General features: G+C 36.5%; 1 protein-coding gene across 19 annotated transcripts in view; it reads left to right on the top strand.

Moving 5' to 3' along the window:
* The window catches only part of KIAA1109 (KIAA1109 ortholog), a 115,954-nt gene that overhangs the window by 32,630 nt on the left and 68,592 nt on the right, over positions 1-14,732 (top strand). For all 19 annotated transcript variants that reach the window (XM_040556278.1, XM_040556294.1, XM_040556293.1 and 16 more), the window contains exons 15-25: positions 10-165; positions 889-986; positions 1,990-2,168; positions 2,308-2,414; positions 4,537-4,745; positions 6,811-7,038; positions 7,621-7,758; positions 8,117-8,293; positions 10,588-10,716; positions 11,596-11,715; positions 13,815-14,092. In XM_040556278.1, the coding sequence (XP_040412212.1) occupies positions 10-165; positions 889-986; positions 1,990-2,168; positions 2,308-2,414; positions 4,537-4,745; positions 6,811-7,038; positions 7,621-7,758; positions 8,117-8,293; positions 10,588-10,716; positions 11,596-11,715; positions 13,815-14,092 (1,819 nt within the window). The remainder of the gene's footprint in view (positions 1-9; positions 166-888; positions 987-1,989; positions 2,169-2,307; positions 2,415-4,536; positions 4,746-6,810; positions 7,039-7,620; positions 7,759-8,116; positions 8,294-10,587; positions 10,717-11,595; positions 11,716-13,814; positions 14,093-14,732) is intronic.

The raw sequence follows: 14,732 nt of genomic DNA, 5'->3' as shown, positions 1-14,732 counted from the left end.
TAATTTTAGATTTGATCCAAGACTGGTCCAGTGATAGTGCACCTGACATTTTTTCATTTGTTCCTTATATGTGGAACTTCAAAGTCATGTTTCATCAATTTGAAATGATTTGGGCAGCAAATCAGCACAACTGGATTGACTGTTCCACCAAACAACAAGAAAATGGTGAGGTCAATTTTTTTAATTTGAAAGAAGTGTATGTACAAGTGATAAAAATGGTAGGATATTTACTATGAAACACGTTCAGTGATAACCACCCATTTTGCTACTGTTGTTATGCATAAGCCAGCCATCCTTCTAGTGCTGCATGTCCTCACTTATTTTGTGCATTTTGTACAAATATATACCTTTTCTTGGGAATGTAGTTCTAGATCACATTTTAGCATTCATTTTTGAGGACACTTTGAATATTTGACTTAATAAAGCAGATGGCTTGTAAACAGAAACCATGAGATCTTGACATCTTCAGTAAGACAGCTGAAAGCATCAAAAAACTTTTTTTTTGTCTTATTGTTAAAAATACGGCTCACTACTTTATCAGAAGCCTGGAACTTGCCCTGTGTTTTGTTGTTGTTGTTTTTTGTGTTCTGTTTTTGTCCAAGAACTGGTGTGTGAAGCAATAAAGAAAGTCATGAGATATTAGTTGCAGTTGACTTTCTTCTGCTTGCAGTTTCCTTGTACAATGCCCTTATATAAGGGACAAGGTGTGGCAGGTAAATACTTTCATAGTAACATAGTAATTTATACTCTAAATGCATAGCAGTTTCCTTTGTCATGAGTTCACAAACATTTTTTTCCTTAATTTTTACCTCTATGTTTGATAATCTGCCTGAGAACAAAATAGGGAGTGATTCTAACAGTGTTTTTCTTGTTTTTCTTCTCTCACAGTTTATCTAGCAGCTTGTGGAGAAACATTAAACATTGTTTTCTCTCTGCCTTTCACTGACTTTGTTCCAACTACATGCAATACTAGATTCTCTTTAAAGGTAAGTTCTCTTCCCTCATTGCCCAGCCCCATTGTCTTTTAAATGTGAAACAGTTTCACTTCATTTTCTTCTTCAGTTAGGAACTTTTGCATAAACTCTTTCCTGAAAGAAAAATAGTATCTTTCACTTTCTGTTCATAGAATTTTTCTTTAACTAACCCAGAAATAAATTTATTTGCCTTGATTACATGAAGCATCCAATCATAGGCTGTTTTATTTTTTTTCATTGTATACACGTACATACAAACACACATACATGCATGTAATATTTATATATAATATATACACACACATACAGTATGTATATTTATTATATATAGTTATATTGTGGGTGTCTATATATATATATTTTATCACTTGGAAGTCTGTTCTCCTTAGAGATTGAAAGTCAAACACATGTTTAAAGATAAAATTCTGGAATGGGTAACCGAAACTATTTTGGAAAGTTGTCCTCAGATTTTTCACAGTTTTTTTTACATACACAACAAATTCTTTGGAACACTGTAATTCTTGATTTGTTTTACCTAAAATAGAAGCAGTGTGGGGTTACTAACAATAAAAACTATTTGAAGGTGATGTTGTTAAGTTTGTATAATTTGATAGCAAAGTAAGCAAGGTTATTTTTGAAAGAAAGGAAAGAAAAAAAAAAGTGTAGTTTATTTAAGGTGCGGGATGGTCTTGTGCCAGTCCCTAACTTTGCATTATGAGTTGAACAACAGAAGAACAAGAATCCCTGAGAGCCATGCACCTGTGTTTTACAGCTTATGATGTGTTCTTATGTTCAAGTTACTGGACTCGAAACTGCTAAGAACTACAAAGCTCTTAGGATTTTATTACAGATTGGAGGGAGCTGTGGTCAGCAATCACATGAAAATTCAGACTTGTGCATCGCTTTGCCTGTTAAAGTGAAGATGATGGTACATATGAGCATGCAAATAGCATGAGCAGCATTATACGTAAAGTGAATGTACATAAACTCTTCTGTTATTAATGTTTGGTTTTAGGGAGAAGATGTTGATCTTCGCTTGTATCTACCAGATTGTCATCCTAGTAAATACTCCCTTTTTATGTTGGTGAAAGATTGTCAGCCTAATAAAATAAATCCCGAATCTTGCATTTCTGCTGAATGTCAGAGTGGTCAGAAAACAGGCAAACCCAAGTGGCGCAACATCACTCACGAAGAGTGAGTTTTATTTTGATATATGTTTATGTATCTATATTGGCTTGTGATAGTTACTTATTTTGTTAGTAGAAGAAACAACCTCATGTTAATGGGAAATTATTTGTGCTTCAAATAAAAGTATGCTGTTTCTCCTTGAAAGGGCTGGATGGGTTGAATGCTGGACAGTCCCGAGTGTTGTGTTTACAATTGACTACTCGTGGCACCCAATTTATCCTCAAAAGGCAGATGAGCAGTTAAAACAATCCTGTAAGTGCCAATACCTTCTTCTTAGCATGTTTCATTTCAGGAAGTGCTGCAACTTTGTTGGGTTGGGTTTAACTGCTTAAATTTACAGAAATTGATTTTGAACTGTACTATTCTTTTTCCAAATGGGAGAATGCTAATATTTAGAATGCACTAGTTTTGATTTAAAACCTGTCAACATCTCTTTCAATGCAAAATTTCAGGAAGTGTCCCAGTTCCCTGTGGAAAAAGAGGATACTGTCTGTAGTTAATTTCTCCTTGTCCTTAGCAAAGTAGATCTCTTACATGGGTTACTGCATAAAGTATCACTTAGTATATTAAATATGAAGTACAGTATTTTGGGCAGTATTATAGTACTTAAACTTTCTAAGCCTTTTTTCCCCTGAATGTTATGACATTTGTCTTATGATTTTAATATTAAAAACTATAAATATGAGATACAGTAACATCATGTTACATTTATGTATATGGAACTCTGAGATTTCATTGTAGCTAGCACTGTTGAAGTGAACCATGGCAGGCAGGTAGGAGTGTTAGACTAACAAGTCTAAGAATAATTTCAAAATTCAAAATTTAAATTTAAATTTTGAAAATGTTTGAATGCTTGTTTTGAAGTTCTAAAGATGAAATATATATATATATATGTGCTTGCAAAAAAAAAAAAGCTACGGAATACCTTACTTTTATCTCTGTGTTCAAGTATTTTAAGTGCAGAGGGAGGTATGCAAGAAGTTATGGGGTTATATAAAAGTCTTTCAGGTTGAGAATAAAGAAAGAAGAACTGAGGAAGGAGAGAGGTATTTTCTAATAATAATGAGAGCTAATTTGAATGGGCCTCAATGAGCAGGTGTTAGAAGACAGGAGACTAAACAGGGTTTTTAGGTTTTGAGTTCCAGCAATTCAAATCTAAAAACTCAAATTTTAGAGTATGAAACAGGATAAATAAGATTCATCTTGCAGATGTTTATTAAGTGCTCTTTTGAGACTCTGTCAGTTTGTGTCAAATTTGCATATTTGAAATTTGAAAACATTCACTTGTAATCATAGCAATTGAACCTGGTTTTGGAAGTTTGTGTATACACAGGTAATTTCACCTGGAGCTTCCTTCAAGGAATAATCCTTCAAAGAATCAAGTTGAGTTCACTTCTACAGTTGGATTTGATCCTGTGTTGCTGACACAATGTGTTTGTTACAGTAATATCCATCTGTGCTTTCTTCTGTGTCAATTGACAGAACACTAAGCTTCTGAGGAATAAATATGTTGCATAACAAAGAGGTGCAGTTTCCAAATAAGTGGTGTCCTCACTGTGGCATTTAGCTAACTTCTGTAACATAATGCAGGCACTGAACAAGCATTATAGGCAATAAATGGTAGGTTAAAGCCTTGAAGGTAGTTTGCTGGCTACATGTGTGTATTCAGTGTAGTTCTGCATGTGCTGGTTCTTCCAGTTAAACTAGCACCTGAAGTCTAACTCCATAAGGAGCAACAATTTTATATCGTTTTCCCATAAAGTTCTTTGCTTCTTGGCAATCACTTCCAGTTATTCACTTCCTTCTATTGGCCTTTCCTCACTTAAAGAAGACAAAGCACTTCTGTTTTGCTCCAAGTAAAAAGAAGAAATGGAAAATAAAATTTTGAATTTCTGAACTCTTTTGTGACTAGAGTAGTTGAGTTGAGGGGAAATGTTGAGTTGAGGGCCTACAAAATTGTTGGTTCAGAATACATTTCTAATACAACTTCTAAAATGTGCCTGCCTCTTTATCCACTTTTGTTTGTTCTGCGATAGATATGTGGTTGTGGGAAATCCACTGCACTGAAATAAAAGCAGGTCTTTGTTTAACTTGAAAAGCAAGATAAATAAATTGATCTTTTTTCATAATTTGGAGGATTGTTTTCTCTTGCATAGTTCATGTTGACTAAAATATTCTCTATTTTCCTGTCTTCTCATAGCTACTAAGCATGAGAAACCTGTTCTGTAGCATAGCTATGTTAACATAGTTATAGAATCCAAATTAGAAAGTTGCAGAAAGTTGTATATTTATTACACGTTTGTATTTGTAGAATTTCATCCATTAGAAGCCTAACATAATCAAAATCTGTTTTCTTCTTTCTTTTACTCCCAAGTGTCAGAAATGGAAGAAACGATGTTATCTGTGCTGAGGCCATCGCAGAAAACAGCTGAGAGTGTGATTTCATCTCCCACAGCTTCAACCCGCCTTCCCCTCGACCCCTCAGAGCTGCCCCCGGATAAGCTCCATGTGGAACTGGAACTCTCCCCAGATTCCCAGATAACCCTGTACGGACCCCTGCTCAAAGCCTTTCTGTCTATAAAGGTAAGCATGTAAGCATGTAGGAAACAGGAGTGGTTCGTTTGAAACAGAAAAATGAGAATTCTGCAGAATATGTGGACTTAGATGAAAATTTTCATAAGGGCTTGTTTGGAATGATTTTGGTGATAGGGCATGGCTGGGATAAGTTCAGTTGGCACAGGCTTATGAGGAGACTTGCAGTATAGATGTGGAGACTTATATCAGCATAATTTTCCTTTTGTAGAGTTCTTTATATATAAACGTATAGGATCATAAAAATCCATGGTTATGACTAGAGTTTACATTAACAACTACTTTTATGCAAAGATGTATTAGAACCTGTGCCTTTAGGGCATGTGAAGTTCTACAGAGCATGGCGCTGTATTTCCATGCAAGCTCACGTCTGCAGTGCTCATTTCCTCTGGAGATATATGTAAGCAGTGCTATGTTAGGTCCCTTGATTCTATGATGATTTAATTTTTGAAGTGCAGATTTCTCAGCTTTAAACTGGCCTTTATCTTCTAAATCTCAAGAGAAAGTTTAGATAACTCGTTTTTGAAAATGCATATTTACTGTACTTTTTAATATTTTTGTTGCTGTTTACATCTGTTTGTCCAGCTGTGCTGGCAGCATCTTTTAGTAGATATCTAGGTTTGTTTTCTTTAATGCTTATTTTCCTGTCTTGTGGTTCAATTGTTATTGTCAGTATGTTTTCATTGATCTTTTTAAATACACATGGGAGAGATTCCTGTATGTGCATTGTTTGTGCAGTTTTGAAAAGTTTTCTGTTCTTTGGAAGTAGTTTGTGGTGTAGTGCACTGTGCTCCGTACTGGATGGCTTACTGGCTTGGAATGAATGATATATGAATCTCTGCATCCCTGGCAGAAGGTACCAGGAGTAAGTTACTGGAGTTCATAGCACCCTCTGCTGGGTCTGCATAGTAAAAATACTTCATGGTCTGTCTCCTAACGCTGTCTTTTATCTTTTCCCTTTGTTAAAAAGCAAAGCCAGTTAGCTTTGCTTAACTTCGGAGAGATTTTGTTCTGTGTACTGAGCAGTGCTTAATTCATACATAGTTTATTAACATGAAAAATACTGTGGAGACTCAGTACAAGATAATAAAATCATGTGTCCAGGGCAGTCATCATTTCAAGGCTAATAACGCCTGCCTTTTCTGCAGACCTTTTTCAAGGACATGGATACTTGGCAATTACTTTTTTTCCTCTGCGTTGCACGCTTCCTCTTTGCTTGTTTGCTTTGTAGACTTGTGCTTAGAAAAGGACGGGGAAGTCTGGCAGGCAAATGAGGCACAGAAAAGGGAAGAGGGAAGCAATACACTTTGCAAAATTCAAATCTGCTTCAGTTTGATCTTCTGTCTAGTATCAGTTGGTCTGTATCTCACAAATCAACAGTGGGGTTTGTAATAGGTGGAATACTTCTGTCAGTGTGAGAGGCTGATGGACTGAATGACTTTCTCAGGACGAAGGTGGGAGCAGTGTTCGTGTCCACGTCATAACCTCTTTGCTTGGAAAGGATTTTGCTCCACAGAATGTTTAAGCCCCAGCACTTGCCACATACTGACTTAATGTGAAAATACAATTTGCATCATTGAAAAAAATTGTTCTCGAGAGACTTAATTTGCTCATTACATTTGCTTTTATATCAGGCTAACGTTTTGAGGGCAGGAAGAGCAACAAAATTTCAGAAATTTCCAGGTGGATAAGTGTGACTTCCTTTGTGTTCTTACTCTCTTGAAGTTTTTTATCTTGAAGAGCACAGAATGTATTTAAAAATGTCAGTAATAGTGCTTCAGGATAGTTACTTGTACTGCATGCATCTGGAATACCACTGCTTTGGGAACTGTTAAGAGCCAGTTCTGCAAAGCACATGGCATGAATTTGCTCACTTAAGTTACCTATTTTTCATAAAATAAAACTATTTATGTTTCTTCAGCTACAGGTTGTAGATATATGGCTTATTTTAAGGAGGACTGACGTACAGAAGAAGGTTGGATTTGTATTTCATTATTTGCCTGTATGTTTTTAGTTTGTTTTCCCTATGGTCATAGTAAATAATTCCTTTTCTCAGGAAAATTATTTTGGAGAAGATGACATGTACACTGATTTTGAAGAAGTTATTTCAAGCCCTGTTTTGTCACTCTCTACGTCTTCAAGCTCTGGGTGGACAGCTGTTGGAGTGGAAAATGACAAAAAGGAAAATGAAAGTTCAGTCAAGCCAGTTCACCCTCTTACTTTACGTCCCTGGGATATTACTGTACTTGTTAACTTGTACAAAGTGCATGGGCGGTTGCCAGTGGTAAGTGCGTTAGAATCTTAAAATATTTTGCTGCTATAAGCAGCGGGTTTTTTTTTCCAGTTTTGTAATCTGGAGTTAAATGTAACTCCCTGGAACATTAGGTTAGGGAGGTGCTTTTTAAAAGGTCTGACTACTCTTTAGTACGGTTGTGGCTATCTAAAGCAATTTGAGATGTGATTGGTTTTGCTTATCTGGAAGGTGAACTGGAGATTTTTTAAAATGACTTTGTTTTTCAATAAACTTGATTTGTGTCATCAGTTGTTCATTATTTTGGATTGACCATTATGATTTCTCTGCTAATTAACAATGCTGTCCTCTAATGGTGCATCCTGCTTTGCACAGCTGCATTGTGAGGGATCCCCAGGAATTTAAATAATAGTCTAGATAAAGGTTTGGGTTCACCCAAATGGGTTTGTATGTAATTGTTGAAAAGTTTTTGAAGTTGCATGGGCTTCTTTTTAAGTATCAACTTGAAGGAAACTTAGCACACTTCCAGCTTACAGCTTTGCTTCTAATCTGACAATTTCAACAGTATTGTGTGTTTTCAGTTTCTGAAATGGTTTTGTTTGATTTCTACTTTAGCATTGCAGTCCAGATGGTCCTGAATGCCCTACAGCTTTCTTGGAAAGGTTGTGTTTTGAGATGAAGAAAGGTTTTAGAGAAACAATGCTTCAACTTGTACTGTCTCCAGTGAATTTGTTTCTGAATGACAACTATCAGGTAGTAGTCCAGTTGGGTGTTTTTGTGGGTGTGTATGTATTGGGGAAGTTGTAATGATCTTAAAATTGAATTTTGGGGAAGGAAAAGTTGATGATGGTTGCTGTTGGTTAAAACAAACTTGGGTTAGATGAGGATCCCTTCCACCCATAGGATTTGCATATATGTTGTTGCATGCTTAATGGTGAGAAGTCTTGGGACAGACTAAATGTATAATCATAGAATCATAGAAAAATCAACAGGATTTAAGAGGTGAAAATGAATGTGTGCGAAATATCTCTGACTACAGTTTTTTGCACTTTCTAATGATATACTCTTGAAAATATTAATTGTAACTTAAATGTTACCTTGTCTTTAACAGAGACCTTCAGTGGATGAAGTTCTTCGAGAGGGACACATTAGTCTGTCAGGTCTGCAGCTGCGTGCTCACGCGATGTTTTCAGCAGAAGGTTTGCCTCTTGGAAGTGATACTTTGGAATATGCATGGCTGATAGATGTGCAGGCTGGAAGTCTCACAGCCAAAGTCACAGCACCACAGGTACCATCTAGCAATTCGCTATAAAGTATTACCTTTTTTCTTCCTTGCAGAACTGGCATAGCATGGATTTTGGAAAGCATGTGGTCTCAGTTGAATTGGATGCATTAACATATTTCCAATGCCTTAAATAACCTTAAGTTTATAGTTTGAAAATACAGCCATTTCTATGGATAGAAGGTGCCAAATGAGCTGAATCTGATGGTCATCTTACATCTAGATGTAACAGGGTGGCTGGTGTTTTATGAGCAGTTGGTTACGGTGTTTTATGAAAGGGTGATCGTAACAGAGTATGAGCAAATACTGTTGTCACTGTGTAAACACCTGCATGTTACATCTATATAAGTTAATGTACTTAAATACTGATTAGAAAAGCAACCACAGTATCTGTGTGTACTCTAAGTGATTTAATTGTAGAATAAATACTACTATTCTAAACAGAGCCGGTGTTTTGAGACCCTTTCAGCCATAAACTAGGTAACATGACAAAGAGGAGAAAGAAAAATCTATTGAATAAATTTAGATAAGAGATTTTAAGATAAGTTGTCTTTGACTTCCTCTCAGGTTACTTTGATTTTATGATGCTGAATTCTGGAGATGCAGGTTTGTTACCCTACTGGTTAACACTCTGGAAAGGGCAAATGAAGTACCCAGTTGTGATTGCAGTCTGAAAAGCGATTTGTCATCCCTCACATGTAAGGTTCATGCAGATATGTAGGCATTTGTTTGCAGGGATGCTACCAGTAAGAAGGATATCAAATGGAGCAGCTGGCAAGGATTTATCTTGCAGATGAAGTTTTGGCATTCTGCAGAAAGCTACTGACAAAGCCAAGTTTTAAAGTAGGAGATAAATGAGATGATCTGTTGGAAGACAGAATGGGCAAACCTCAGCAGAAGAGTAGCTAGTAGCTTCATAACTTTTGATGCTTGGTCTCACTGGACCATGGTTTGCTTTCACAGTGTTCAAGTTTCTTAGGTCAGTCTTCGTATTAACTACTTTTAGTTCTTGCCATTTTTGCTGCTTTCATTTTTCAATATATAGTAGTGGCTCCAAGCACATATTAGACAAATCACTTTGATTTCTGATGTGCGCTGTGAGATCTTTAGAAAAGATTGTTTTATCACTGTGTTCTGAAACGTGAGAAAAATACATAAATTCTATTTCCTGGTTACAGTTTGATTATTAAGGCACTTCTGCATCCTCTTATTAATTGAAACAAAAAGGCGTTTTCTGGCTTTAAACAACTCTTTCAGTAGAAGACTTCTGCAGCAAATAAAATAAAAATCAGGCTTACATGTAATTTCAGTAAATTTAAAGAAGAGAGTCCAGATACATCTTCGTGCTGCATGTACAGACTTCTGTAGAAATGTATTTCCCCAAATGCTACTACTGATTTACACAAGCTATTGCTTTTACTCTAGTGCTATAAGCTTCAAGATTACACCTAGTAAATCAAAAGTATTATAAGATTTAGAGGACTCTTCTAAATGTTTGACGGAACTTGAGGGTTTTCTTCCCATAGAAAGCCATTCTCAATTTTATATTTAATACAGGAATTTTATTTTACTTTCTTGTTAGCACGGCTGTGAAGCAGAACTTGAACTTGCTCTTTCAAGGTCATTGTCTTTTTCCTTCCCCAGTGTGATGTATTGCAAGAATTTGTGAAGGTATACAACTAAATGGAGAAAGAGAGATCTTGCGCAGGACAGTCATAGCTATATTAAATTCCAGTTAAATTACTCCTGATTTAAAGTGCCCTTTCCTTTGGTTAGCCAAAGAAAACCCATTTCCCTCTCATAATAGAGACAGACAGTTATGATTCATTTCCTTTATGAATAAGCTAACTATATAAAAGATTTAAATCGGCAATTGGCTAATTACCAGATCCAGAGAGATTCAGCGGTGTTCTGTTCGGCCAGTTTCCTCCTATGCTTTCTAAATGTAACCTTGTTACTTATATGCAAGGAAGTCTGACATTTAAATTATGAATGGTGTTAGGGTATTTAGAGGCGTTTTATGAGGTGAAATAAGGTGAGCTGTGTCTTTACAATGAGGAGACTGGTTGACCATAAGAATAAAGCTATTTTCTTATATTAAGACATGATTTAGAGTTAGCCATAGGCTAGGTGTAAGCAAGGTAATGAAGCCAGAATTATATGGTGGTACTTCCGTTTGATTTTACTCTTGCTCACCTTCTGACCTTTGGTGATGTTCTTTCAGTAATCTGTTGAATCCTGTTCCTAAGTTCCTAAGTTCATTTTGCATACTTACTATTAGACAACATCTTTCCTTACAGCTTGCATGTCTTTTGGAATGGGGGCAGACCTTTGTGTTTCATGTAGTGTGCCGTGAGTTTGAACTGGAAAGACCAAAATCTGTTATAATATGCCAGCATGGAATTGATCGTCGTTTTTGTGACTCTAAGGTAACCTTTCATCCATCTTAATTGCTCACTATATTCGTGCAGGCTCTTTGGAACAATTTCCAAATCCAGTCCTAGTTATCAAGACGCATGGAATATGTACTCAGATTGGATATCCTCTTTGATAATTGATGTGTTTTAGAAAGAAAAGCGATTCTATCTGTATTTTCCTGTGGATTTACACCATGTTTTAGTGCTGTATGAATTATTTTGAGAAACAATGCCTGCAGGAGTCATGCATGGTTCTTACCTGTACAGTGACAGTTAAGAGGCACGTGCCATATTTCAGTTTCTCTTAAGAAACAAGGATCATACTTCCCTTTGCATTCCTTGAACACTTCTTCCCCTTACCCCCTCTATCCCCTCTGTTGATGAAACTGTGCTTTGATGAGGGACTTAAGTCAACAGCTTGTGGCTTCCACGGACCTTTTTTTTAACATGGGACTCCTACTGCTATGCCCCAAGCAAACAGATAACAATTTGTCTGTCATCGTGAATTCTGCTTTTGGTGCTTGTCTCTTGGAATCTATATGGGCAATCACTTGAAGACTTAAGGAGACTTGTGATATATAAAGCATGATTCCTGAATTTCATCTCTTGACCTCCTCCTTGTTTTAATGTATAGGTTCCAGTTTATGTGAAGTTCTCTATTAGGGGGCTTAATTTTCTTTTTGCTGGTGGAAGCCAGGAGAGCCATGTGGGTCTGCTCATGTTGCTGGACAGACGGAACATCCCATCTCATATTCATGCTGCAATTGTGGCATAAGTAACTTTTTATTGCCCTAGTTTTAGGCCTCTGTTAAACAGAACATAAGTAAAAGGATAAGAAATAAAATTCAGTTTAAACTCCTTATGTATGTTTAAATCTATTTCTGTTTTTAGATGAACTGTGTCCCTGGGCCATGCCCAACATCTGATGACTTAAAGTACACTATGACACGCTTAGCCATGGATGGAGCAGATCTGTATGTGGTAGAACATGGCTGTGCCACCAATATAAAGGTAAAAAATATTTATCTTTACAGCACTTAAAATATTTTGGTCAGTAGAGTTCTTTGTATTTTTTGATAGAATAGCTGCCTGATTTTATTGCCTGCCTACATGCAGTGGACTAAGCAGAATATTCAAAACTAAATGGTAGAAGGTTGGCGTTAAAATGGTTGGACTGGGCCAGAAGTAGGTCAATTTGGGTCATATTTAATACTTTCATTAATGATATTGGAAAATGGTTAGGCGGGGTAGATGTCTGCCAGAATAAGAATGTGAGCTGCAAGACTGGTGTAATAAATTAAAATAATACTGGGCAATATAAACACTAGTGTCTGTATGTGATGGTTAGTAAAAACTTCTACTGTAAGTTACTAACTCAGCAACTGGAAATGTTTGAGAAGGAATGTATGCAAGTCACTGTGCGATAACTCATGGTTGTCTTATGTGAGACAGCTGCTTGAATTAAGATATATAATTGGTAGAGCTGGGAGAAGTATTAGTGCTGCTGCCTGACTGAATCTGGAATACTGCATGGTGTCTCTGTTCAAAAAAGGATGTGGAGAGAAGAGCTGATATTCTCTCTCATCTTATATAAGAGAAAATTGTAGCTAAGTAAAAGTTAAGAGACAGTAAAGTACAGTAACACAAGAAAAGGAGAAAAGCATTGTACTGCTAATGACTAATAGTTGGGCTGTCCATTAATAAATTCAGTTTTAAAAGGTAGGCTTAATACGTGACACTCTGGAGACAGCTTCACATTCTGAGCAAGAATCTAACTGAAGGAGAGCAGCAATTATTTTATACATTTTGAGTGATGTGATATCTTGTCATTTGAATGGCTTGCTACCTTGTGGCAGTTAAAAAAGAAAAAAAGCATTTTAGTCTTCAAAATCTTTTGATTCTAATATTATAAAGCATCAGCACAAATATCAACTGTGTTTGCAGGCATAAATATGAATGTCAGTATTTTCAAAGGCTGCTTAATAACCCGAACCACTATAGAAAATTATATCCCTGATGAGTTTCATTCATATTTAAAAAAGGATTTCCGGTGCTTCTTTTATAGTTTGTAACAAAGGAGAGAAGTAATAATTTAATATTAGCCCTATGAATAGCTCTTCCATGGGTGGGTTCTTTTCACAGGGCAAGTAAGGACAGCTGCAAAAGTTGGAAAATTAAATTGGAAAAATTCAGGTACTTCATGGTGACTTTTTGGAGATGACTGAAGCTGTGCAGGGAGCTTCATCCGCCTTCAAGAATAATTGAAGGAAACTTCATATAATTCGAAGTTTTAAAATTAAGCATGTGTGGCAGGGCTACATCATCTTTTATGTACCCTAATGTCGGGGAGGATTGGCTGTGTCTGGGCAGGTGTGCTGGTTGTACAGTGATGTGTTTCCACAGCTAAGTGTGAGAGCAAAGCAAGAACTTCTCCAGATACAGGAGAGAGGGTAGCCTCCTGTTTGGTTCCACAAAATTACTGGAGCTATACCAATAAAAGAAGTAGAATATGATCACGGAAACAAAGGTATTATAACACAAAGGATCAGAGTTGAGGTTCAGGATTTGGAATTTCTTGTATCTAGAATTTTGCACCATTTAACTCAGTTCTCTCACTGAGGTGTACATTAATTGTGGAGTTGAATGTCCATGTTCCATCAGTTAATACAGCTGTGTATTTGAAGTATATAATCTATATTTTAGTCTAAATTATAGTAATAAATCATGGATCTGTGAATTCAGAAATTGAAGATATATTGTTTTTTATGATTACACCAAAGAATTTAATATTGATTAAATTTTTCAAAGGTTCATTATAACATGTCTACAGTTGGGAATTCTCTTTGGATCCCTTTACAGCAGGAGACTCCCAAGTACAGACTTTATTTTTGTTATTTGGAAACTGTCTGAAGCTAATTTCTAAGCTTGCTTTCTTATGTGTGTATGCCTGTGCGTGTATATAAAAAGCTGTTCCCATGTCATCTTTGGAGAGAGTAGTTTACTGAGACTTTCCTGGGTTGTAATAGGTGATGTGTTAACTGGATTAAGGCTACTTTATCTTTGCTTCACTTGTAAGTATTCAGACTTCATGTTTTTACTCGTGTTTTCAGATGGGTACTATCCGTATTGCAAACTGCAACCTCCACAACCAGTCTGTTGGAGAAGGTGTAAGTGCTGCTATTCAAGACTTACAATTGAGACAATACGTTGAGCAGGTGAACAATTGCAGAACTGGTCTTCAGCCAATATTAAGGAGGGCGTATTGGTTGGAAGCTGGATCTGTCAACTTGGGGCTCATCACTGCTGACATTGCTTTAGCTGCAGATCATCCTTCCAAACACGAAGTACAGAGACATTTCTTGGAGACACATGATAACCGAACAAAGAGGTAAGAGATTGATTTGAACGAGATGGATTTGAATGTTTTTCAGTGTAAGTTAATAGAGTCATCTAAAGATGGATTTTTTTTTTGAAGTATGTTGACTACTTAGCTATCAAGTTGGTGGTTTGAATGTGCTTGGACTATACAAAACTATTATTTTTGGCAAAACTTTTCTGTCTGTTTTCCCTCATCTCCCAAAATTAAGGTCATGGAGAGGAAGGGAATTCCGTTTGTCCTTTTTTCTCAAGCTGGACTGAAAATAGGCCTTACAGATTTCTGAACAGACTGAGCAGCTGTGAATAAGATGTCTGGTCTAACTGTGACTCTGCGTTTCCCCTAAGAGTAATTGCCTCTGCCATGAGCAACACACACGAGCGTGGAGTGTTTGCAGTGCTTGCTTCTGTGCTGAGAGAATGAGTTGTTACTATTAATGTATATTGTGGCAGGTGGATATAATCTGTGGCTGAGCACAGTTGCATCAGCATCGCATATGTTTTTGATTTGCTCCTTTCTGGAGCTAATCATTCATTTTGTGTGACATCTGTGTTTCAGATAGAAATCTTGCTTAACTTGTTTCATGCTAAATTAAACAGGAGCTTACAAATAAGTGTGATAGATTTTAATCTGGTTTTCACTGAATTTAAAT

Source organism: Cygnus olor, chromosome 4 (genome assembly GCF_009769625.2).
Source record: "Cygnus olor isolate bCygOlo1 chromosome 4, bCygOlo1.pri.v2, whole genome shotgun sequence".
NCBI lineage: Eukaryota > Metazoa > Chordata > Aves > Anseriformes > Anatidae > Cygnus > Cygnus olor.
Note: the sequence above shows the minus strand (reverse complement) of the source record. Positions and strands in the feature narration are given on the sequence as shown.